The 25463-nt window shown below is 40.5% G+C and overlaps 5 protein-coding genes across 13 annotated transcripts; 4 read left to right on the top strand and 1 right to left on the bottom strand.

Annotated features, from left to right (window-relative positions):
• The first annotated feature begins 964 nt into the window (after positions 1–964).
• On the top strand, positions 965–1815 carry mrpl49 (mitochondrial ribosomal protein L49). The gene has a single exon (XM_039800711.1). It carries the CDS (start codon positions 1000–1002, stop codon positions 1540–1542), a length of 543 nt encoding a protein of 180 aa, XP_039656645.1. The 5' UTR covers positions 965–999; the 3' UTR covers positions 1543–1815.
• A 1147-nt stretch (positions 1816–2962) lies between these two features.
• haus7 (HAUS augmin-like complex, subunit 7) lies at positions 2963–9518 on the bottom strand. The gene is made up of 10 exons (XM_039800675.1): positions 9502–9518; positions 8415–8593; positions 6552–6667; positions 6381–6451; positions 6129–6190; positions 5823–6013; positions 4971–5082; positions 4455–4667; positions 4229–4340; positions 2963–3735 (listed from the first exon to the last, which is right to left on the bottom strand). The coding sequence occupies exons 2-10, from the start codon at positions 8562–8564 to the stop codon at positions 3674–3676; spliced, it is 1089 nt and encodes a 362-aa protein (XP_039656609.1). The 5' UTR covers positions 8565–8593; positions 9502–9518; the 3' UTR covers positions 2963–3673.
• An 802-nt stretch (positions 9519–10320) lies between these two features.
• LOC120559165 (tumor necrosis factor receptor superfamily member 14-like) lies at positions 10321–18279 on the top strand. 8 transcript variants are annotated; one of them, XR_005639223.1, is made up of 9 exons: positions 10321–10481; positions 10626–10718; positions 13682–13807; positions 14890–15048; positions 16301–16385; positions 16752–16897; positions 17040–17059; positions 17500–17603; positions 17818–18277. XR_005639223.1 is itself a non-coding variant. In XM_039800699.1 (8 exons), exons 1-7 carry the CDS (start codon positions 10457–10459, stop codon positions 17592–17594), a joined length of 729 nt encoding a protein of 242 aa, XP_039656633.1. In that variant the 5' UTR covers positions 10321–10456; the 3' UTR covers positions 17595–17603; positions 17818–18279. The 8 variants fall into 8 exon arrangements, 5 of the variants coding, with proteins under 5 accessions (XP_039656633.1, XP_039656634.1, XP_039656632.1 ...); XR_005639224.1 differs by having other exon boundaries at positions 17500–17599; positions 17925–18275; XR_005639222.1 differs by having other exon boundaries at positions 17500–17599; positions 17818–18275.
• Positions 18280–18745: 466 nt separating this feature from the next.
• las1l (LAS1 like ribosome biogenesis factor) lies at positions 18746–21474 on the top strand. The gene has a single exon (XM_039800657.1). It carries the CDS (start codon positions 18953–18955, stop codon positions 20657–20659), a length of 1707 nt encoding a protein of 568 aa, XP_039656591.1. The 5' UTR covers positions 18746–18952; the 3' UTR covers positions 20660–21474.
• A 627-nt stretch (positions 21475–22101) lies between these two features.
• Positions 22102–25211, top strand: crebzf (CREB/ATF bZIP transcription factor). Of its 2 annotated transcripts, XM_039800689.1 has the most exons (4): positions 22102–22280; positions 23322–24159; positions 24348–24422; positions 24810–25211. In XM_039800689.1, the coding sequence occupies exons 2-3, from the start codon at positions 23378–23380 to the stop codon at positions 24355–24357; spliced, it is 792 nt and encodes a 263-aa protein (XP_039656623.1). In that variant the 5' UTR covers positions 22102–22280; positions 23322–23377; the 3' UTR covers positions 24358–24422; positions 24810–25211. The 2 variants fall into 2 exon arrangements, with proteins under 2 accessions (XP_039656623.1, XP_039656624.1); XM_039800690.1 differs by having other exon boundaries at positions 23322–24422.
• The last annotated feature ends 252 nt before the right edge of the window (positions 25212–25463 follow it).

Genomic DNA, 25463 nt, shown 5'->3' with positions numbered 1-25463 from the left:
CAAAATGAGCCGGAACAGTAAGTTCTTCACTAAATACAAACTGGGAAGTCGGGCTTTGCTTTTTATATTCCTCAACTTGAAATTGTACAGCTCAAACGACTGTCTGAGGGGGTATCAGTGCATACAACAGAGCTAATAGCTATAATTTGGGCACTACAGTGGGTGGAAGAAGTGCTGCCAAGAAGTGTTTATATGTTCAGATTCGGCCTCAGTTTTAAAAACTCTGATAGGAAGCAATTGGGGAGCCAGGCCAGACCTTATTATGGAAGTGATGGCTGTGGTGTATAAGATCGAGAAGGCTGGAGGATTGGTGTTGTTGTTTTTTTGGGTGCCTGCCCATGTTGGGGTAGATGGGAATGAGATAGCAGATAAGGCAGCTAAAATGGCACTGAAAAGAGACATTGATTTAAGGGTATGTGTTGGGATATCTGAATGCCGGTCTGTCATTAAGAAAAATGTTACAGCAGTGTGTCAAAGGAAGTGGGAAAAGGAAAAGAGGGGTCGTCATTATTTTTCAATTCAAAATAGGGTAGCTACAGGCAGAGCAGTGCTATTTGGGCAAAGAAAGAAGACACTCCGTAATAATGACAAGGCTGAGACTCGGGCATTGTGGACTTGCATGGGGATCTAGCAAAGAGGGGCAAGCATGAGGATGGACTTTGTGGAATCTACAAACAGAAACTAAATGTTCACCATGTACTTTTGGACTGTCTTCAATACAAAAATGAAAGAGAACAGTTGTTCACTGCGCTATGTCACATCATGGGAATACAGAACATGACATTGAGATCCTTACTAAATCCACCTGAATATCAATTTGAGATAGTGGAAGCCGTCATGGATTTGATCTCTGCTACAGGACTAACTCCACTGAATTTGACAATACTTTCGAATGTTACTTAAACTGTCCTGTGAGAGGCAGCAAGACTTCTAGTCTGCCGGAAAGCCAGAAGAAGAAGTAGAAGAAGTTCTTCACTGTTTCCGGTCCGGCTGCTTTACATGCTAAACAACATGGCGGCCTGCTTTACCCTTCGGTCCGCCGTGCTCCGCGGGCTGCTGCGAGGAGCTCTCAGCCCGGCACGTCCTGCCGCGGCTGTCGGGCTTAGGTTTGTTTGTAACGCTGCTCCAGAAGAAAACAAGAGGGCCATTATAGGCCTGTCAGAATCTACGGACGAATACAAGTTCGTAGAGCGGCTCATCCCGCCGTCACGGGTCCCCGCTCCGCCCAAGCACGCCGGTCCTACCCCGTCTGGCTGGACCCCTCCGGCAGACTCCCCGCCGCCTCTGCCCTACATGATCCGCCGCTCCCGCATGCACAACATCCCGGTTTACTCGGACCTGACCCACGGCAGCCGCAGGACGACGCTCGTACGGAAAGTGGAGGGGGACATCTGGGCCCTGGAGAAGGACGTGAAGCAATTTCTTAAGGAGGTGACGGGGAAAGAGCTGCCCACACAGGTCAACGAGGTCACCATGACGTTAAAGGTCAAAGGTCACTTCGATACCGAGCTGAAGGAATGGCTGGCCGGCAAAGGCTTCTGACTGCGGGGCTCCTCAATCACGCTCAGGGGGCAGAGCTGTCCGTGTGAAGGGGGGAGATGGAGAGGACCACCGCTGGCAGTTCAACCCCTGGAAACATTGGCCTGCAGTACTTTAAACCCTATTTCAATCCACATGGATGGACAGCTTTGATTACTGCCAGTTTATTGAACTTTCTTTGGACACCAGATATGTTAGTTATGGGATCAACCGGTGTACATACGTGTATGTAATAATGTAATGATGGCACATTAAATATAAAAGCATAGCCCACTTCCTGTTAATGATTTTTTTTACTCCGTTGAACCAGTGAGAGATGCAGGAAAAGATGTCATGGTATACACAACAAGACTAGGGCTGCACGATATGAGGAAAATATCTACCGGTAATTGCGATTATTTTAATGTTGCGATTGCGATATGATTCACGATATTGGAGGGGAATGATCGTTTTTGTATCCTTCTCATTTTCATTGAAAATTATTAACATGGAAAGAAATTAAAATCATTATAGTGTGATTCTTTTGCGAGGATCTGTACCAAACAAAGATTTTTTTTTCTCTTTAGTCTGTAGGATAGGATTTGTAGGCTGGGACATCTCTGCAGCACCACAATACTTAATTCAGAACGGTTAGACATATTTTGCCATTAACAAATATTGCGCCCCCCGATTTGGATATTGCACTAGTCCATATTGCGATTTCGAATTGCGATTAATTGTGCAGCCCTACGCAAGACACCAGCTTTTTCACCATCTGTCAGAAGCTGTTAAGATTGTGTTAAACCTAACGGCGTGCAGTTAAGTTGTTGTCTCCATCTGAGACGGTTTGGCTCTTCTGCACAGGCCAGTGTGATGTAATTAAATTGCTAGTTTTGTTTTATCCATATATTTTAAATGATACAAAATAGGGCTGCAACTTACTATTTTCATTGTCAATTATTTTCTCGATTAATCGAATAGTTGTCGATAGGATGCAAAATGGTAAAAAATGTGGATCAGTGTTTCCCAAAGCCCAAGATGACGTCCTCAAATGTCTTGTTTTGTCCACAACTCAAAGATATTCTGTTTACTGTCAGAGGAGAGAAGAAACTGGAACATGTTCACATTTAACAAGCTGGAAAAAGAGAATTTTCCTTTTTTTTTTTTTCATAAGAAATACTCTAACCAATTATCAAAATAGTTGACAATTAACTGAATAGTTAAACTAATCGATAGATCTTTGCAGCTCTAATACAAGACCGCAGAGGAGCAGCAAATCCTCACATGGACCAGTGAATGTTTAACTTGTTTGTAATGAAACAACCTGAAATGATTGATCGCCTATCAACATTTTCTGTCTATCAAAACTAATTGCTGCAGCCCTAAAAGATAAATCAAAAAAAGCACAATAAATGAAACTTCGCAATATCAAACCTGTTACCACTGAAGTTTAAAACATTTCAATTTATTCAGCAATATAATATGAACATTTGGAGTACTGCAAAGGACAATACAAGTAGGGGTGAAAAAACAAAAAGGAGGAACGTTGAATTCTGATTACACAATAACATTTATCAACAAAACAAACCCTTCTGCCTATTACTGTATAGAAATTCATGTCAACTGTGGCCGGGTTAGCTCAGTTGGTAGAGCAGGCGCACATATATAGAGGTTTATTCCTAGACGCAGAAGGTCCAGGGTTCGAGTCTGACCTGTGACAATTTCCTGCATGTCTTCCCTCTCTCTCTCCCCTTTCATATCTAGCTTTCCTATCCATTAAAAGGCGGAAATGCCCAAAAATAATCTTAAAAAAAAAAATCCATGTTAACTACATGGAATAAAGTGTTTTTAGTATTATGTGAATGATTACAAAAAACCTGCCCGACATCTCAGTCCTACTGAAGTTAAGAGTAATAAACAGTTTTAGTTCTATGACATACACACAGATACACAAAGATGAGTTCTGCTAAAATGTTTCAGAGCAACTGATGCCGTTGACTGTTTAACCTTTGTAAAATCAAACAACAAACTTTAAAATTGTAACAACAATAGATCAGACTCTCCCATTATTACTGCATTCTGTTAAGGACTTTTTTGTCAACATTTGATGTTTTTGGACAGCGTGTGCGTGCACTGCATGGTGTTAAGGATGCCATCAGGAATGAAGCAGGGAAGAAAAGTCTCTAATTCGCCTCGTAAGTTCCTCCAATTGGTCGGCTGGAAAAAAAAAAAAAAAGCAGGAAACAAAGATTTACCAATGTGCGAGAAACCAATGCGAGTGTGCATGTGAAAGAGAATATTCACTTACCAGACTGATCTCATTAAGTGGCGTATGTATGACATGCTAATTCGTATGCCATTTTGGCGTGTTATCAATATGCATACTCGCTTTTTAGAGTGTTTATCGACGCCTTGGCCTCCACTGACTTACATTACCTTGCGATCGCGTGGCATTTTACGCCATAGCGAGTAGTACGGAAGGGCGAAAATCCGCGTAGGGAGGTTGGTCGGGGTGGTGGATGGGTCAAACACAGGACTTTCACCCAGGAGACCGGGGATCTTGTCCCGCGGATAGCTCCAAATGCAACGTCCCGTGCTTCGGCGTAAACATACACGTGGATAGCTCAAAATACGTACAGATAACACACCACTTGGCTTAAGAAAGTGGCGTGTATGTTTACGCAAAGTCATGATGTCACGTTGCACTTACGTAAGTTACGCTTATCTCCTCGGCTCCAGTAGCGAGGCTGTGTTTGTAGCTTGTTTACGTCCTCGTTCATGGATACTGAAGCTTCTGATACTTCCTTAAGCATTTCCAGCTCCTGAGAAACAAGACACACGCAAGAGAGAAAGGGTGAGTTTTTTTTTTTTTCCTTCTACAGGTCGGGCTTGTGTTGAGACTGATTCTTGCACCCGTTTACGACATGTGGGAGTACCGTGATGAAGGCCAGCAGTAGTTGGTGTATTCTCTGGAAGACGTCGGTCTCTGTGCTGAAGCTGGGGGGATCTCTGCTGCAGTAAGATCTCAAGTCGGTTTCAAAAACATGGCTGAAAGTAGCCATCAACACCTGGAGGTCGCACGCCGCCACACGCAACGAGCTCGGAGAGAGGACGCCGGGACTCTGAGCCTCACTGCTCAGGAATTCACACTGAGGAGAACAAGAGTGTAGGAAGAGAAGAACACAGAAAACAGAGAGCGACCATTACTACAGTGACATTCCGCCACGTCCAGCCAAACCTATGGGCTTGGTGCTTGTGCATCATAATACCGCTATTTAAAGAACCATTACTGATCCGAAGAACGTTAGGAAAATACCTTTGAGTGTGTGACAAACAGTTTTAATTCACACTGTAGTAATTTAGCATGGACACCCTGTTTCAGCATTAAAGGCTCTATAATTAAAGGCTCTATAATGCTGCAGGCATCACCGACGGCCACATGAACACCATACCTCTGACTTCAGCTGCTCCAGTGTTGACTGAGTCAGCTGTAGAAGGGCGGCAACATCAGCAGCCCCTTCTCTACTTGGCTTACAGGATGACTTGTTGGCTATGTGTAAAGCCCTGCGAAGTAAGGAGAAGCAGTAAGAGGGGTTGGAGAAGGCAACAACAGGGAACCAAACTTCTTTTAGGGTGTGTACGAATCCACTTTTGGTAGTTTAATGGCAGAAAAAATGGTCCGGGCGCATGGTTCAAAAGGGTTGTACTTAGTGTCTTCATTAAATCATAGGTGTGTTTTGGGCGTAACATGCAATAAACCAGAGTGTCATCTCCCATTCCCTTTAAAAGCCAGGCGCGTTTGGACCTTGGCGCATTGCTATTATGATGGAGGATTTGCTGAGCAGGAAAGAGAGATATTCAGGAGAAGAAACTGATCTGTTGGTGCGTGAAGTGAAAGCGCGCGAGCAGATCATATCATAATACTATTTCACATTGTAATATTTTTGTTTTTAATCTTTTGCATGTGTGTGTGCTGCTACGCGTCCCTGTGTGTGTGTAACATTAAAATAACTGCGTTATTGACTTTAGACCAGGTTTTTGTTGGTCAATGGTGCGATGCCTCAAGATAGCAATACGCCAAGAATGCACCTGAACCCACCTCCCTGTAAGACCAGCACGCCCATGGGCGCGCAGATGGGCCAAGGTGCATTTTCTATTTAAACGATGCGAGCGTGGACGGGAAATTGACAACTGCGTCGGTCTTAAACTAGCAAAGACACATGCATCAGGCTTTGCGCTGCGCCGGGTGCAAGATAGGGCCCAAAATATGTGTGCAACAGGATAATTAAAGACAGCATACATACTTTATGTGTGCAGGCCACGGGTCGAGTGTGGGTTTGAGCATTTGTGTGAAGTTGGGCAGATTCTCGGCGGCGAAGAGCTCGTTCAGTAGCATCTCTTGATCCGCCCTGTGCACAGCAGACTCCTTGCAGCCAGGTATTAAAGTTAAAAGCTGCTCGAGGAACCGAAGCTGTGAGTAAGGACTCGCATCACCCTGGATCAATGGTTTTGACAGACAAAACAGGACATTTTCTGTCATTTTATTGTGACGATGCATATCTTTATATATAAATAGATTACAGCTACACTAATTTAATGCAACCTCTCACCCTGATCAGGTCCAGGTCATCTGCTTTGCACAGCATCAGCTCCTGCCCAAGGACAGCCATTTCTGTTTGTACAAAAACACCACAGCAGCATGAGGGATTGTTTTAGACTAAAGGGGTACAAAATGGAACTATTGCATATGCACACAATGAGGTTATTACATTCTCTTCCATTAGGTGTCTATCAAAAGACATGCAAGACTGTGAAGCGTGTGCTGTGTAGGAAAGTTAGCCTTTGACAGACAACAACATTACCTTTGGTTAAAACATCTGGGCCTTTGAATCCCATTGCTATCGTCTTGGAATTGGCAAAGTTTGGGTTGATACTGTAAAGCGACAGGACAAGACAGGGCAGAGGGATTCACTTTATATGTATACGAATTATGTTTGATGAATGAGAACAGGGTTCTGTGTCGCTTATTCTACCTGCTGCAGATCCATGCCAGTATGTCGGTGCGGTGCTGAGAGGGAGTACACAGCAACTGCAGCATGCTGTCTGCTTCCTGTAGGTACAGACCTTCCACCAAGGGACAGGACGCAGCCTCAACAAAAACACAACACAGACAGGATATTCAATTTTAAGACGATTTGATGTAGTCCATTACTCTTTTATTGCAGAAATACATGCCAAGGGACAGTGAGAATAACAATTGTTCATGTGAAAAACCTTTCCTTATGCCATGTATATATGAAGAGTCATCAAGGTTTTAGTTCAGGTAGAGTGCTGAATGTTTTGGATGTACTGTATACCATTTTTTGACAAATATTTACCAAAATGATAATAATATATTCAAACAATATTTTTTTCAAATTGCAGAAATAATAAAACCCTAAGAGTGTATCTTTAGTATTGTCTTTGTTAAATATTGTTCAGTATTATTATCTGATGGCGCCCTTACCCACTGTATTATTTATTTATTATCACAAACTTTACAAATATGTTATACAGTGTTTAAACATTTCGGCATCATACCTACAAAACATAACAAAAATATATTCATTCCCATCCAAAGAACTTTACAACCTTACTTAATGATAAAAAAATATAAATAAAATTCAAGAAGAAATAAAGACAAAAAAAAAGAATTATAAAAAGAAAACAATACAAAATACAGAGAATACCTGTGAATTTCCCCATTGTGGGATGAATAAAGTATTATCTAATCTAATCTACAACACAAAGAAAAGGTGACATGAAATGTAGGCTATATAATCACATTTCCTTGACAAACTCTTCCAGTACATCAGCTATATAAATACTTTACTTATTAATGATTTGGATAGACTAAAAAAATTCCGAAATTCAATTCTGAAGTGAGTAAAAGCTGGCCGAGATTTAGAAAAGTTCGCTTTATGGATATGAAATTTCCCTTGTAGAATTAATAGGTTGATAATCCTATGTATTGTTTTGTTTTTGTTATCATAATTAAGAATAACATATTTTGCTTCCAATTTAATACCGTGATTCTTTTGAATATTGAAATAGTTTAAAATTTTCTCCCAGAACTCCACAGAATACCGACACACCCAGAATGAATGTACAATAGTTTCTTCTTCAATTTGACAAAATTCACATTTATTGTTACCCAATGTATTAGACTTAATGTCACGTTCAGATGTGATATCATTAGAGCTGTGCTTGATTGAAGAAATTCTTAGTTGACTAACACTCATTCAATTGTAGCGACTAATCGATTAGTTGATTTAAATTGACAGATCTGTAAATCTGAGTTTCTCCGCAAAGAGTCATGCAAAAGCACCACTTTAATTCTAGTGTTTACCAGAGATGTGCTGGTACGTTTCTTGGAAATAAGTCATTCAGCATGAAAAAAAGCATAAAACATGACTAATGGACTAAAGAAATCTAAGTTGACTAAGACCAAAGCAACCAATTAGTCGACTAAGAGGGAGCAGCCCTAGATATCGTTGTTATAAGAATTGGGTTTAACAAGTTGCAAATCCTTATGAGACTGTTTTAATACCATACACAGGTCTGTTCACCATCACGTCCTCAAAATGAAAATATATTTGGTTGTAATGCAGTCATCTTCGGATATATAACCCGCTGCTGGGTAACAGCTTTAAATTATCGTTATGATTTATGCTTTGTGAACGGATCCCGCAGGAACGTATGAAGTGCTAACATTATGTTATGGCTAAGTTAGCAGCCCAAAAATAAGAGGAGCAGAAGTGTTCCTTTATGATAATTAAACAAAATTAACCAAACGTCCGCAAAGCACGCGCTATGATTGAACTAAAATGTGTCCCTATAACTTGAACTTCTTTTACCTGCAACGCAGCATAAACATGTTTCACAAGTTGTTTTTCTTTCAAAGCACCAGCCATCTGCAGAACGAGTCGCTCTTCTTCTTCTGTTGTGGTGGTTTGTTCTTCTTCACTTGAAATTAATGGTGGTTGGCAAACAACTTCCGGGTGCATTATCGCCCCCCACTGACTTGGAGTGTGGACTCGAGGTGGAAGGAACAAAAATGAAAAAATTAAAAATGAGGTGATGAAAATCCATGTGAATTGAAAAATAGAGGGATACATTATCAAGTGATTTGATATATATATATACACGTCATATATCTATCTGTATATCAATATACAGATGGATATATTACATATAAAATATAAAAAAAATTATATTTTATATAGAGGTTTTCGACGGGATGGCGGACAGCAGTTGGAGGAAAATAACAGCTGTCCCAGCCAGCGTGTAATTTCAATTTACAGGCTGAAAAACGTGTGCTGCAGAATTTGTTAACAGTTTAGACTTGCAGTGAATGAAGAGAGAAAACCTGCACTTAATCTTTTCATAGGCATTTAAATCTTGATCAGGATATATCCTTTAACGCCCATCTAAAACAAACGTCAAGAACAGTCTTTTTTCATCTTTGTAACATTGCCAAAATTAGGAATATCAGCTGTCTCAAAAAAAGATGCTGAAAAACTAATCCATGCATTCGTTACTTCCAGGCTGGACTACTGTAATTCCTTATCAGCTCAAATAAGTCCCTTAAGACTCTCCAGCTGATCCAGAATGCTGCAGCGCGTGTTCTGACAAGAACTAAGAAAAGACTCCATCACCACATTTAAGAATAAACTGAAAACGCTCCTCTTTGATCAAGCTTATAGTTAGGGAGTGAGGAGATCCAGAAATGCTTGTTACTAACCTAGCTCTGGGAGTTTACTCCCCGGAGTCCTAATGTTTTTTTTTCGCCCAGCATGTTTCCTTGGATTAGGATGGCACCAAGATCTTGGTTGCAGCTGTCAGTTCTGTTAGTTATAGGCCGATATCGTGATGTATCATTATAGGATTGTATAGTAATATATTGATTATCGCAGAATTGCTGTAGGCCTATTGGAGTATTACCAGCCTGTTGCGACCCGGCCCCCGGCGCTGGGTGTCGTCCGACTGCAGAACTTGCCTGAGTCGTCACCCGCTCTCCTCCTTGCAAAGCAGTCTCAGCGGTGAGACTGCACTAGCTAGTTAGCCTGGAAACCAGACAAATCTGCCAAACTCATGTTTTTTTTATTTCCTCTGGCAGATAGTGATATGCTGGCGATTCCAGGCTAATAGCTGTTGCTTTTAGTCTGACTCTGTGAGATAGCCACAACCCTTCATTTGACTGTAAGAAGTGGAAATAAAAAGAGAGGGAGATGAACAAATGTGGGCTTATGAAATTAAAGTCCCCTGAAATAAATACATTTAGATCTTTAAAATAAAAGTCTCCTGAAATAAAAGAAGTAAAACATATTTATTTATTGAACTATATTGAGTCATTTATATATTTATATTTACATGTATTTATATATTTATTGCCTAATTTATTTATTTCAGGATGTATTTCATATGCATATTGAGTAAAATGGCATTCCATACAGGTTGAGCATGTAGAAAAATCAGTTTTGGACAGTCAGCTTTTTCCTTTCGAGCCCATAGATTACCATACCCACAGAACTAAGGAACATCACATCTATTAAATCCTTCTCCAAATCCATAAAACATTGGTCATTGACTAATCAAATATGCTGCCATAATGTGTTTGTCTTTATCGCTGAAGTAGTGTCTCTGTGTGTTTACATGTTGGACTCTGTAGGCTACTCATGTTAATTAATGTGCGGTATCCCTTTTAAATAAAGAAATTTAAAAAATCTAAATCTAGAAATCCTATTGGGTGTGTCATTCCATTGTTTTTACCCATGTGACACAGTTTTTTAGGGGATTTCCTACTGCTGTTGAATTAATTTAGTTGTTTACAATTTTATTCTAAAAAAAATACAGTATTAGCTATATTTAATAAAACTATGTAATAGTCCGCGTTATAATGCATTCGACATTGGTGGTCTTGGGTAAGTATCTAACTGTAGACGGAAGCCTTGTAACGTTACTGGGTTTAACTTACATTAGCCTAGCCTAGCATAGTGCAGGCGGTTGGTAGGCCTATAACTTTATAGCTAAAAAAGTGAAACTAACACCGATTATTTATGTAACAGGGTATGTCGCCGCCTTCATGACCCCAGGGCTGGGCTGTCTTCCAAAGGAATATGTATCAAGGGATGGGAAGTGCTGTCCGATGTGCAACGAAGGTAGCCTACACTACTACTAAGCACGAAATACACTTGTATTGGCAACTAGCGTTTGAATGTGAGATGTGGCTGATCTCGGTTTATTTGTGCATATGAGCTGTTTATTTGTGCCTAAAAGCCGTGTGGAATATGTGTGTATGTTCCTTATGTGTGTGATTTTAGCTACCTGCTTTGGTCTGTAACGTTACAGCACTATATATATTTTTTAGGCACAGGAATGACAACAGATGTCTTCCAAATAGTAGAGATGGTACATGTATCGAGAGCTGGAATAGAGGGCTCCAAGCTGGAGTCAGCTCGTTCGAAAATGTTTGAAGAACAAAGGGTGAAATACCACCAGGCCCATTGGCCTTTTTACTATTCAGCTTATTAAAAACTGTGGTGACAGCATTAGGGTCAATTATTATTCTGTCCTGTATTGGGTCACACGGTAATGACTAGACAGGTCTCTGCAGACCTCCGGAATGCTTGCTTTTTCCTCCTAATATGATGTTTAATTTCAGGTGTTATATATGAAATATTTAAAATGTGCTTTATAAATATATTTGACTTGACTTAAAGTAACGTTAACATTTCCCTTTTAACCAACATTATACCAGGGCCTGGGTAAATACCACATCTCTTCGGACTGGGTGTCATTTTTTACAAGTTCCAGCATCTTGAAATTTCAAGATCTTGTCAATTTAAAAAAAAACTTTAGAAATATTTTTTCGAGTTGTGAACAATGGCCTTTCTGTCTGTATTCATTAATTAATTTATTTTTAATTAAGAGAAGGTAATTATTAGGGGTGTGCAAAAAAATTGATTCACATTCGAATCGCGATTCAAGCTCTACCGATTCAAAATCGATTCATAGAATTCCAAAACTCAATTCATATTTTTTATTTTAAACTGTATGTCTAGTGCAATCACATGGGAAAAGTAACTACATTTACATACTGTGAATCGTTTTTTTAAATCGAGAATCGTTTTTAAATCGAAAATCAATTTTGAATCGAATCTTGAGCCTAAAAATTTATATCAAATTGAATTGGGACATTTTCTGAATCGTGCACCCCTAGTAATTATAATTTAAGACGGTTCTCTGTCTTTGAAACTGGTTCAGTGAGGACTAATGTAAAATTTAGATGTGTTTCAGTTTTTGGGGTTAAATTATGGATTGAACTTAATGATGAGTTGAAACTGTGTATACGTCTCTGTTGAGTTTCAAAAAATCTTTAAAATCTAAAATAATTCAGGGTTATGAAGTCATTGGTTAATTACTAGGATTGTACTCAAGTATTTAGTTTCATTTAGTTTTGTTGGATTTCTGGGTGATTTTCTGGGTATTATAGGATAGGCAACATATCTTTCGCATTAGCTACGGTGGCAATAATTATTTCCTTTATGTATGTTAACCAAAATAAAATTATTCATCATCATCCCTTTGATTCCTTCTTAGTACAATGATGTGATATGCTCTTTCTTTTTGCATACAAAAGTCTTTAAATTGAACCAAATGCAGTCACTTGGATAGTGTTGTAGTTACTGTATTTAGATACTGGGCTGGATGGGAACGTATTTAAACAGCTGAAGTCAGTGAGAGCATGTTAAAGGGGTGATAGAATGCAAAACTGATTTTACCCTGTCATAGTTGAATAACGACAGATTGGTGGGTAAATAGGACATACATAAAACTTCAAAATCCCATTGACACCTCTTTCCTCTGCAAATCTCACTATTTAAAACGGCCTCTGAAAACAGGCAAATCTCAACGAACCACCGAGTTGACGTCAACTCGGCAGCTCCTCTTTATTTGGCTGTAGTCTATATATTTGTCACGCCCCAACATTTACATAGGCTACACAACTGACCTGAGATCAGTTAGTCTTCTGAATCTAGGTTGCGCAGATCTCAGAAATTGTATACATTGTTCATCTGCTATTTTATTACTAAATTCACTACTGAGACTTTTTTATGCGAGAAATCAACTATGTAGAGGTCAAATATTGGCCGTTTTACGAAAATTGATGGCTAATTGCAAATTTTGTCTGACTGTGTGACGAAATTGTAAATATACTATAGTTATTCCCAAAGTGTAGCGGCGATCTTTTCTCATAGGATTAAATGGGACACATAGCCTAGCTAGCAACTCCTCCTAAGGAGACCCCTCAAATTCACAAAAATGCCTTAAATTGAAATCAGACAAGTGTTAGCTTTGTTAAGACCTTTAGGGTAGCTGTGATATACATGCCGTGACAAAATTCAAACTGTAAATATACAATAGTTATGCCGGCAGCTAGCAGCCGACCAGCTCTGCGGCGCCCTGAGCCTCGGTAGTCCAGTAACCCAGAAACGGTGACTTTCCCCTGGGTATGGAGCCCAGCAGTCTCCAGCTTTCTCATCAGACTGTCTGGAGCTCTTGAAGTCAAACACGTCTTACCAAATGTGCAATTAGCCATACATTTTTGTAAAACGGCCTATTTTTTAGCTTTATATAGTTGATTTCTCACATAAAACAGTCTCAGAAGTGAATTTAATAAAGAAATTGCAGACAAACAATGTATAAAGTTGCAGTGTCTGAAATATGAGACCTGCTGTCTTGTCTCCAATGTATGTGGTTCCTCAACCAATCGGCGCACAGCTTATCTAAATATTCACGAGCATACCATATTTGGAAGAAAAGCTGTCCTTCCAAATAGAGACATTCCACAGGGATGCATAAGGTCCCAAAGAATAGCAACTGGGACATTTTCAGCCCAACCAATGTTACATACCCTATTAGGAGACCTTAACAGTGTGAAATACCCTATATTATCATTCTTTCACCCCCTCAAATCATTAGCTAAACTGATCATAAAGTGAATATTAAGCTGCCCTCTCGTCCGTGATGTGGGCATTGTTATACACTAGCACAATAAACACCGGAAACAAGATTGTTACAGTCTCTTAACTTCTTTTTTGTGTTTGTTATTTCCAATCAGGTACAGTTGTTAGAAGAGACTGTACACTAAAGTCAGGCACACGGTGCAGCTCCTGTGTAAATGGGACTTTTATGAACAAACCCAACGGCCTGAGTAACTGTATCCCCTGCATCGTCTGTGACCAAGGTATGTCCATAATGAATTCATTCTTTCTTTCTTATTGACAATCTCCAAATCGAGTTTAATTTTGACAAGTAAGTTGCAGTAACGTGGACAAGGTTTAAAGGAATTAGGATATATGACAACATTTTACCAAATGTTACAAATAGGGATGCTTCCCAAATCCAATACCAGTTAAGGTTGGGAACCTGTTCTAAAGGAGTAATTACTGGATTATTTTTAAGGTTAGTTCTTGTATTGGTTCTTAGAGTATGATTAAAGCAAGCTAAGTTTATTTATATAGCACCTTTCCCAGACACCAGTCACAAAGTGCTTCACAGTCAAAGAAATAAAATCTAATACAGTCAAATAAACAAAAGATAAAACACTAAAGGAGAACAGACATAGGACACTTATCTTATTTCATTCTTATTTTTCTTTTACTTTGTCATGTTCTTCTCTATCTGTCTTGTGCTGTGGCAACACCCAAATTTTTATCTTATCTAAGGTCCAAGTCTTGTGTGCTGGATTTTTAGCGGTGGGTACAGTTTTTCCTTTAGGATTTATTTTTAGCAGTGGGGGCAGGTCTTGCCCAAGAGCACATGGGCAGTGCCCAGGAGGTGAGCTGGCATCTCTCAAGCTACCAGTCCACACTCCATACTTTGGTCCGTACAGAACCTGCGACCCTCCAGTTCCCCACCCAACTCCGTACGGACTGAGCTGCTGCCACCCCCCCAGTTCAAGTTGCTTCAGTTTAGGCTTTTGAAGCAGTATGGTTCATTGTTATCCTAACTGAACTTTGGCCAAGAAAAAGCAAAGGCTGAGTTAACTTCATATCACCAGTTGTTGTGGTTGCTTAAAGTCTGTGTCATACTGTGTTGAATGTGTTTATATAATGGATTTACCTGCTTATGTATTCTGCCCTGGCAGTTGCTTATGCATATTCACATGTATGCTAAAAATGTCTTATGTATCTGGAATTTTTCCCTTAATTGCAGTCAACCGAGAAGCACATAATCACATTATTTCAAATAATATTTAAGCGTGCATGAAATGTTTAAATGTATGAATAACAATAGTATAATTACTTTATTTCTGTTTGCTCTTAGGTCATGGTCTCTTTGTCAAACAGGAGTGCACAGCAACAACGAACACAGTCTGTGATGTTTCAAGTGGGTGTTTCTGCAAAGAGTTGATGGATGATACAGGATGTAGTTTGGCACAAAAACATACACAGTGTACACCTGGTGAGAGGATAAAAGAACTTGGTAAGAAAGATTCACGTCTGATAGTAAGTTTACATGCACACTACTATCCTGGTTTGGAGTCTTATCTTGAGTTTGATCACATTCAGGGTACGGCATTTAAATGGCACACACTGTAGTCTGGTTATTCAGCTCTGTGTATACATGGTGCTAACAGTATCCTGGTTTCTCACGCACGTCTTTGACTCCTCCAAATCCAGCAGATTAGTCATTTCTGTGCCAGTTTCATTTCCGGTGGCCTGGACTCTGTTGCTTTTAGCCTTTCCATCTGATCATCAGAAATGTAAGACGAGAGTGACAATTGAGTTTATTATCTGTCAGATTTTGACTTTTTCTTTTTTTCAGCACACAGACCATTATCACATCAAGTATCAGATTTTTTCTTACTACTCTATAACTTGAGTTGCATCAGCACACATGAACAGAAACCTCTTCCAGTTTCTGTTTGAGTTCTCCAGCTAGCATATTCAGGTTTCTGAAACCAGGACATGGTGACCTGGGCCCGTACTTTTTTTTTTTTTTAAGATTATTTTATGGGGCATTTTCAGCCTTTATTTTTAACAGGACAGCTGAAGACATGAAAGGGGAGAGGGGGGGGAATGATATGCAGCAAAGGGCCGCAGGTCAGAGTTAAACCTGGGCCCGTTGCGTCCATGAGTAAACCTCTGTATATGGGCGCCCGCTCTACCAACTGAGCCATCCCGGCGCCCACCTGGGCCCATACTTATCAACGTCTAATTAACCCTCCTGAAAGTTAACTACATTTACTTATATCTCAACTCAAAAGGAGTTGAGATCTAGTTTGGGCCCGTTAGGACTGATGGGGGGGGGGCGGGCGAGTGGGCTGCTGGTGCCCCAGTTTTTGCTAAACAGCTTTTTTTTTTAATTACTATGGACACCACGTCATCTATAGTCCTGTTAAATTTCTTTTAAAAATTGTTATTTTTATAATTGTCATACCTGCCCAGGGACTACAGGTGGAAATTAGCAATTGTTGCTATAACCTGGCCCAAGACATATTCTCTTGCATTACAAGTTTGATGTTTATTTGTGCGTTCATTTGTGTGTTTCAAATCAATTTCCATTCCATTTCCTGCACTGACCAGCTTGATAAACACACACCCTGATGATAACTGAGATACTGTTGTGCGTGTAACAACGCTAAATGAAGGCACTGATTGGAGTGTGATTAATGATGGATCACTAGATGTTGGGTTCCTGTGTAATGACTCTCTCTTGTGTCTGTTTCTCTTAGGAACCAGGACAAAGGACACAGTGTGTGAACAGTGTCAGCCAGGCTATTTTTCAAAGGATGGTGTGAATTGCACCGATTGGACTATGTAAGACATTGTTTATTGAGGAATTAGTTGTAAAAAAGTGTTTTTCCTGCCGTGTAGCATGAAATTGAGTTGTTGATAAGTAGTTGAGTTTTATGGTTTCAAATGTCCTCTGTGATTGAACCGATCCTTCCCATCGGCGGGAGAGTCCAAACATTTCCAATCCCCGAGTCTCATTTTAACCAAATTTCACAAAACATAAGTAACTTACAATAGAGGTGTTTTGAAAGTGTTACTTTTAATGTTGATTTGTTTTTAATTAGTTAGACATTACCCACTTTGTACTTTTAAGATTATGATGACACTTCAATGTTGTCATATGAAACACACAAAGTACTTAATCTGTCTTTCGTTACTCTTTTCCAACAGTTGCTTAGATACCCAAGTACAGGTCACAGAAGGAAGCACGAGCACTGATGTTGTCTGTGGAACTGCTTCAAGACAGCGTTATTGCCTTTATATACCTTTATCATTATTCACATCCGCATTAATACTCGCTGTGCTTGTGATCACAGGTTAGTGCTTGTTTTGCATACCTAATTTAACTGCCAAATATAAAACATCTTTTCCTCTCCATTGCCTCCAGTGGAGGGCCGCTAATGGTTTTTAGCTAATACTTTTTAGCTAATACTTTTTTTTCTTGCTTTTGGATTTCAGGCAGACTAACTAAAATAACAGTAAGTTCTCCATATCTGTTTGTCAAATTTTGCACTCCATGAAATTCTACATACAAACGTGTTAATGTCATTTTAATTTCTTTTTCTCCACCTACATAGACTCCAGTACTGTAGATAGGTGACTCAGTTTGTGCTTGAAATTTAAATTCCATTTATCCCAACAGTTCACACCAAAATCTAAAAATACATATTTTTCCTCCTGTACCTGTACTGTGGTATTTATCAATCTAGATTGTTTTGGTGCAAGTTGCTTAGTGTTGGAGACATCGGCCGTAGAAATGTCTGCCTTCTCTCCAATATAATTGAACTAGATGGCACTCTGCTTGTGCTGCAAAAATCAACAGCTCTGCCTCTTTCCAGAAATCATGACCTCATTAATAGAGATAATCCACAGACCTGGTTGGGAACAGTTTTTTAAAGGAAGTATTTTTTTTCTACAGAACTACACCCACAACCGTATCAGCGCATAAAAGAGGCTCGTGGTCTGACATTGCTTGCTTGTGGAGATTACCGTATAGTTAACCGATACTGCTAGATCAAGTAAGTGAGGTAGAGGGATTTTTTCATGTTGTGTGTTGTATGTTTTAACATTAAATAAAAATATTATTAACAAAAGTTTACAACTACCCAGGCAGCTGAGCCTAATCTAGGCTACACACATCTTGTAAAATCTAATTTTAATATTTTAGTGTTTTTGACTTTTCTAATGTATGTGTTCCCTTTGTGTAACACTTTGAATTGCCTCTGTATTCGAACAGTTGAAGTTACCTTGCATTGTCATCAAAAAGTTAAGGACAAGGGCAGACTGCAGCGCATCATCCACTCTGCTGAGAGGGTGATTGGCTGCAATCTGCCATCTTTCCAGGACCTGTATGCCTCCAGGAAAGATTTTAGCTGATCCCTCTCACCCCACAACCTCCCCCCTCTGGCAGGAGGCTGCGCTCCATCAGGACCAAAAGCTCACACCGAAAAACAGTTTCTTCCCCCCAGCAGTAAGACTCACCAACAAGGCCCCTGGCCCCCACTGACTCTTAACCCCCCCATCCCTAGTCACTCCACTTTGCACTAACCTTCATCCTGGACTGTTACAACTGCCCATATATTCTTTGCAAATTTTACATTCAACCCATTTAACCTTTTTTTTCTTATGCAACAGTTACTTTGTATGTATATATTTGTTTTTCTGTATGTGTTGTTTACTTAATATTAATGTTTAATACATTTGTTTATGTATGCACCTTTCACCAAGTCAAATACCGTAAGTGTACTTATATTGTGGCAATAAAACCTTATTCTGATTCTGAAGTTTGAAACATTTTCTGGGGGCTGGGATGACATCTTATCAAAGGGGGGTCCTTGGCCTCATAGGTGTAAATGAAGGGGTCCTTCACTTCAAAGTTTGGAAACCCCTGACATGGTCAGTTTCCTATGGAAGAGGATTAGGGCCACTGGTGAAAAATATATTTCAGTTCTGACTTAATTCTCAGAATTCTGAATTTAAACATAGACTTCTGAACTCAAATACATTTTTCACCAGTGGCCCTATTCCTCTTCAGTAGTTTCCGAATGACAACAGGACTGATTCTGAAACTGTGCAGACGCTGTAGGAGGTAACTGACTCCAGAAGAGGGCAGTAAAGTAACACTAAGGCGGCCAGCTGCCGATGTACCTTAAAGAGAAGAAGAAGGACGTCAACGTCATTTCCGGGATGCGATACCATCGGTAGAGGGTTTTTGGGTGGCTCCAAACGCTGCGACATAAAGCTATTTTAGTTCCAGTTTGAATTGAGTGCGTGTCAGAAGAGAGAGAGTAATTTATCGGCGTTTTATTTAACAGCGTTATGTGTACACGGTGTTAACGTCGAGTCGACCGTACGCCTCTTGCGCCGTTAAAATGAAGAAAAAGAGCTCCGAGAAAAAACGCCATGTGGTGGCGTGGGCCAACAAAGCTGAGTGGGACCAAGTTCTGGAGTATCTTTACTCGAAGGACTCGGCCTTACAGAGGTACGCGCTGCAGAGGATATCGGCTTGGAGAGGCAGGTACGCCAACAGCACTCCTGTGGCAGTGGACTGCACAGCGGACCTGGTGAGGTGCCAGGTGCTGGACCGGTCCGGGCAGCTGGACGGAGATGATCTGGTCTTGCTTTATGGAGCAGGGCTGGTGAGGTTCGTCAATCTGATCACCGAGCGGCAACAGGGCAGAACAGCCCGCCCACTGAGGCGGCTGGCTGGGAAGTTAAACATCCCAGAGTGGGTCGTGGACCTGAGGCACGATTTCACACACAGGAAGCTTCCTACCTTAAAATGGTGTCGAAAGGGATGCAAGGTGGTCCTAGAGTGGCTCCAGCAGGAGTACTGGTCCAGGCAGTTGGGAGGTGGGCCTAATGAGGACTGGGAATCCGAGTCGGATGGAGAGGACGAAGAGAGTGACCTAAAACGCCAAGGGGACGAGCTCCTTGCCAGGCAAAAAGAAATGGAGGCCTACAAGAATGCACGGGAACTCCTGATATCTTTTGAGAAGGAGCAGTACCAGGCTTTTGATGGGATTCCTGAAGACAAAGAGAAGAACTTGTGGCCAGCCCCCTTTGCAGACATGAGCTGGCTACTAGGGGAGATCAAGCAGTTCGCTCTGCAGTCCAGTAATCTGCTGGTTGATGTGTTGCTGGAGGATGGATTTCTAGTTCCTACCGTTGAACAACTGGAAACGTTAGGCTGCGATACTTCTGACAACGCCAGTCCCACCGAACCCAGACTCGCTCAAACCTTCCTGCGTTTCTGGCTTCCCCTGCTGAAGATGCTCAACTCGCCTGCCTTTATCCATCTCCTTCTGGAGAAGCTGTTTGGTGAACTGAAAGTGCTCGCCAAAGAGCAGAATAATCACAGGGCTTTCTACCTTTCTGGTTGGATCGCAGAGCTCATCCTCTGTAACGGCAACAAATTTGAATACCATTTTGAAACAAAGGGACAGAAGAAGGCCAGGATGAAGGACAGGATCTTTGTGAACCGCATCCAGCTGAGGTGGCAGCAGCTTCTCTCGGCATGCCTGGATGCTCCCTGTATCAGCACGCCTCACTTGCTCCAGTTAATCCTGGATGACATGGAGCATCCTCTCCCTCTGGAAACCCGACAGAGGCTGTTCCAGCTCTGCTCCATCTACACACAGTCTTCACATTCAGAATGTGATACTTCACCGGCGCAGAAACAGCAGCCCATATACACGCTGGAGAGTTTGCATGAGAAGCTGCAGCATTCACGGCGCCGTCCCACGGCTGTAGCGGAGAGGAGCGAGTCCTCCCAGGAGTACAGTTGGGCAGATGCTCACGCCGAAAAAGCCAGATTGCTTCGAGGTTCTCCGTGGCAGCTGTGCAGCGATAAGGTTTTGTGGAAGAACTACCCTCTTGGTAAAGTCCCCGGTCAGTCCGATGACCCTTCGTGTCTCATGGTGGAGAACTACTCAACAATGACTGTCTTTGACCAGCCGGTGGAGTTGGAGAGTAACGCAACACACAATGTCCCAGGAGCACCAGTGAGAACAGCTGATGGCCTTCTTTGGAACCACAGCGATGTTAATAAGCTTAAATCTGGACTGCAACTTTTTTGAGTTGTGAAATATAGTCCTTTAGCCTCTGGCACATTGTTGAACTCATTGAAAAACAGAAACAAAATATGTAAACTTCAATTCTTAACAGTTTGTTGCAGGATATAACAAATGTGTCAAGCAGCTTACATTTATCAGGCAAGAATGCCAAACATAACTGGTTCCAGCATCTTTAATGTGAGGATTTGCTGATTTTTCCGTTTCATATAATTTAGGATAGCAACTAATACTTATTTTTTATTACAAATTATTTTCTCGATTCATAAAAGGTCAGTAACTACTGAAAAATGCCCATTATAATTTCCCAGAGCGCAAGGTGACCTTTAAAAAAAAATTAATAATAATTCACAAGTTTCTGACATTTTGCAGACAAAACAATTCATAAATTAATTTGAAAAAAGAATCAGAAGAATTATTGATATAGAAAACAATTGTTAGTTGCAGCCCTAATGTAAAGCATTTATTTGTAAAACCCTTCATGTTGTATGCTGTCTACAATATTTCCAATTGGTGGAACATGTGCTGAGATTTAACACATCCTATGAAACCTCATATACTGCACATGACAAGGGAAAAATTGGATAGAATTTGGATATGGTTGATTCATTATGATGGTGTACATTTTTCATTTCTTTCACCTGTTATGCAAGTGAACTTGCACCGTTATTACTGTCGTCAGGTCCCTACAAAGTGTATTGGAGTAGGTGCCTTTCAGTTGAAAACCTTTGCAGAGAGGATATTGTTGTAAGCACAAGGTGGTTTTGAGTTACACATTTGCTTTTGCGCACTTATGTTCAATAAAACATTTTTCTACTGAAGGAATGCGTTTGTATTCTTTTATTTTTTATTGTAAGGTTTATGGAGCTGAATGGCAGCATATTTGTTTGGAAAGGATGTCTAATGTGGAGACTGGCTAATTGTGGCATGTTGAGCAGACACTGTTCACGAGGGCGTTCGGACTCAAGGCAGCACAAGTGTTTGTTCTGTTAGTGCCTGCTAAGCCAATTCAGCAGGAAAGCATAATGAATCCACATTTACAGACTTCACCTGAACGGTAAAAGAGAACGTAACATACAAAAATAAGATAACCTTTCTACTTATATCACTTTAGCCAACTTAGTGGGATTAGGACAGAGTACAAATGAAAAAAATACAATCATAAAGCACAATATAACCGTATAGCTTCTTAGAATATTTACACAGTGACCTAAAAATAGAAACACCTGTATAAAATGTAACACGTCATGTAAGAATTAAAACCCTATTATGAAGCTTAAAATTTGTAATTTCTTTTGAGACTGTGTCAGAGTGGTGTTGATTTGTCTGGTCATTATGACTGCGCTATATAGACTGTAAAAATAAGTGCGCCATATTGAAAAGAAGTTGTCCCCTGAGCAATGTTGAGTAGGACTTTTATTTTGAATATTGTGTCCGGAAGTGTCTACGCAGGTCGTCCTTGTTCTCTATGGTTCTTCGTCTCGCAGTCGCCTTCAGTACACCGCGCCATTGTCTTTTCATTTTCTAGCTGTACGCGGTTGAACAAGGATTCAGTAACCAGCACAGTTTCATCGTGTGACGCTGTTGCTTTATTTTTTTTTATTGCATTTATTTTTCAAACACGACGGTAAGTTGTTGGTTGAAGAAGTGCCGTTAAAAGATGCTGCGTCATTTCTTGGTTCTGGTTTAACGCCTCATGGCTTTAGTCAACGTTAGCTGGGTTAGCTTTAACCCAAACAGAGCGCGCACTTGCTAGTTAGCTAAATAGGTAACGTTACCCAGCTGAATAAGATTAACAATGCCGCCGTGGGTGAGTTAGCTAGATGTTCGACTTTTTGTTTGGATGCACCACAACACCCAGCAGATTGACTTAAATTAACGTTAGACAAATCGCTAAACTAGCTGGATGCTAAAGCAGATGTGCTGCTTAGACAATCAAGGCCTTGTGAGTAAAGCTAATGTGCCGAATATCAGATGTCATCCTTTGTCGATTGGACTAATACATTTGCTAAGTATTGCAACAGTGGGGGGAATTATGTTTCTTTAGGTACATGTGTGACAGGGCGCATTATAGAGCATTCATTGTAAAGCATCGTATAGCTAGCTAGTGCTAACGTAGGTAATGTTAAGCTAACGCTATTGGACCTGGCTTCAACAAGAAGTCAGTTACGTTGGTAATACGTTTAGCCAACACACACCTTCTGCGCCTTAAGAAAATGGAGGATGTTAGGAGCAAACTAAATAGATTGCACGGTATAAAGTGTGTGTGTGTTTTTTTTTTTCAATAACTCTGGCATTTTGGATATTGTTACACGTTTACTGCATTGAAAACTTTACACCAACTGTGTCTAGCTAACTGGTTACAAAGTTTAACTATACCAAATCAAAAGAGCCTGCTTTATTGCAGAAATGTTTAACGTAACAATCATTAAGTGTCAAGTATGGCACATACTTATACCCCTCTGTCCACACTGAGCTATTGATTTGTCTGGAGTCCACAGTGAAAATGTATAGCTTCTTGCTTAGTTAGTTATGAAATGGTGAAAAGCACTTAGGTTTGTAGTTAAAAACCTTTACTGTACTAAAGGGACTAACATTTCCTTGAAAAATGAAGTAGTTAATTGCTGCGAGATTTCAAACTAACAACATATATTTGTTGTCTTAACAGGTGAGGAATCAAAAGTAGTCTTCGGGACAGCTTACTTACCCCACTGTCAAGCCACGATGATTACCAGAAGAAGAGGGCGCGTTGTGAATAACGCAGAGTTGCATCCTCAGGAGGTTGAAGTGGTAGATGCTGTGGAAACTGTCGAAGATCTCCCATGTCCATATGAGGGGTTTCCAGCTGACGATATTAACACCGCTGGAATTGAGCTAGATGACCTGTTTGGAATTGAAGACTTAAAATGGACACTTGAAAGGGATGCTACCTCCTCGCTCTTCGGTATTGAGTTGGCGGATCTTGGCGTGTGCGATGCCAAAGACCAAGATTCCGAGATCGATGTTTCAACAGCCTCATCTCCAGAGAGAATGTCATCCGACTCGAAGATTAACAACAGGAAAAACCAGTCAAGTCACATGATCAACAAAAATGCCATCGCTGCCAGATTGAATCGTCTCAGGAAGAAAGAATATGTAGACAGCTTGGAGAAGAAAGTTGGCGTCCTGTCGTCGGAAAACAACGTGCTCAAACAGGAAAATTCTCAGCTGACTAAGAGAGTGGAAGAGTTGGAAGATGAGACCAGGTACCTGAGAGCTGTGCTGGCCAATGAGAGCATGTTAGCCCAGCTCTTGTCCAGGCTGAGCGGTGTGAATGGGATGAAATTATCTTCTTCGCTTTTCCAGGGGCCCCACTCGAACGACCATGACTATGCCTTACCCAGGAAGCGTGTGAAAGTGGAGGAGAAAGAGACAGCCGGTGGCGTGTGTCTGCATGTGGACAAGAACCACGTCTCAGTGGAGTTCTGCACCAAGTGTGCAGAGAGTGCAAGCACATCACTCAAAATGTAGGGTCAAGTACTTATCTCTGTTTTCAGATTTTGAGACTGAACTTGCTATGACTCTGTACTGAACTTCTTGAGGGTTGGATGAACACTGTTGAATTAGTTAAGATTACCTAAGAACTGCTCAATGTGCATGTGTATTTTGTGAAATGATGGATTGAATACACGTTACTGCTAAACCTTGTTGACAGTTTCTTCTAGGTAATGGTTGATCCACCATGCGGGATGAGTGGCTTTCTGAACATCTTTACCCGCTTGACTCCATGGTAAGGATCAGACAAGAAAAGACTTTTTTTTTTACAGGCTTGAGGCATTCAGCAGCGACCTTAGTAACTTTATTTTTTTATTTAAAAAAGAAAATCCCAGTTAGTGGATTTTGAGAACTTTGTCAATTTTTTCTGTTAATAGTTTGTTATAGGAAATGATTTGATTTTAGTTAACATTTTACAAAGAGTTCAATCAAAGTATCCTAAATTCTACGATGTTAAGATGAAGGTGAAGCTCCACAAAGATTGATCTTGACTCAGCAGTCAAATTGGAAATGCTAAAAAGCTAAAGATAAGACTGGGTTAGAGTTGATCTCTTTGTGAACCAGCACCATTGTACAAAAGAATGCTTTCATTTAGCGCCACCTATTTTTCTTTATGCTAAAGTGGATTCTGCTGGTGGAAGGGGAAGAGGCTGGACAAGCTGCTGCCAACGTGGCCTGGTATTTTTTTAAAGGTAGTATCGGTAACAAATGGTATACGTAATTATATTTTACCAATACTCCACAACATCTGTAGCTCTTGTCAGTGTAACTCATGCATTGTTGTGCTTGACTGCTACTGCTCCATTACTAGAGATGCTATCGGAGGCTTAATAGTCTCATCATGTCTTGATATATTGGAATGTATTCTTTAAATGCATCCAAAGTTATCTGAATAAGTGGTGAAATTGCCAGTTTTGTGTAATTAAATGTAAATTTGTATATAACTTTGAATACATTTTGTTTGAGGCAAATGGCCTTGATGTTGGACAAATAAATCATATTTTCATTATGTTTGAGTTACAAATATTTACTGTGTCTTGTTCTGTACTGTTGATATTAATGCATCTCTTTTTCTCTTTCTAAACAGCAAGCTCTGCCGATAATGGTCTTACTTTTCCTGAACAGTTGGGTCAAGTCTGGTAAAGGTTGTCTAAACAAAATGACCGAGGCCTCAATTGATGGAAGTACAAAGCACGCAGCCTGCCCACAGGGATTAATCATCCTGCCCATGTTTTAGCCCATTTACTTCAAACCATAGACCACATAGCTTTTTTGT

Source organism: Perca fluviatilis, chromosome 5, assembly GCF_010015445.1.
Source record: "Perca fluviatilis chromosome 5, GENO_Pfluv_1.0, whole genome shotgun sequence".
Lineage (NCBI taxonomy): Eukaryota > Metazoa > Chordata > Actinopteri > Perciformes > Percidae > Perca > Perca fluviatilis.
The sequence above is the reverse complement of the archived record's forward strand: the minus strand, read 5'-3'. Positions and strand labels throughout refer to the sequence as shown.

Excerpts from the sequence above, each read along its gene's own strand:
- mrpl49 (XM_039800711.1), top strand. The coding sequence starts at position 1,000 with ATGCTAAACAACATGGCGGCCTGCTTTACCCTTCGGTCCGCCGTGCTC.
- haus7 (XM_039800675.1), bottom strand. The coding sequence starts at position 8,564 with ATGCACCCGGAAGTTGTTTGCCAACCACCATTAATTTCAAGTGAAGAA. Across the intron at positions 6,014-6,128 it reads ATGACCTGGACCTGATCAGG|GGTGATGCGAGTCCTTACTC; the intron begins GTGAGAGGTTGC and ends CCATTGATCCAG. Across the intron at positions 5,083-5,822 it reads CCGTGGCCTGCACACATAAA|GGCTTTACACATAGCCAACA; the intron begins GTATGTATGCTG and ends CTTACTTCGCAG.
- LOC120559165 (XM_039800697.1), top strand. The coding sequence starts at position 10,457 with ATGCATTCGACATTGGTGGTCTTGG. Across the intron at positions 10,482-10,625 it reads TTCGACATTGGTGGTCTTGG|GGTATGTCGCCGCCTTCATG; the intron begins GTAAGTATCTAA and ends TTTATGTAACAG. Across the intron at positions 15,049-16,300 it reads TGAGAGGATAAAAGAACTTG|GAACCAGGACAAAGGACACA; the intron begins GTAAGAAAGATT and ends TGTTTCTCTTAG.
- las1l (XM_039800657.1), top strand. The coding sequence starts at position 18,953 with ATGAAGAAAAAGAGCTCCGAGAAAAAACGCCATGTGGTGGCGTGGGCC.
- crebzf (XM_039800689.1), top strand. The coding sequence starts at position 23,378 with ATGATTACCAGAAGAAGAGGGCGCGTTGTGAATAACGCAGAGTTGCAT.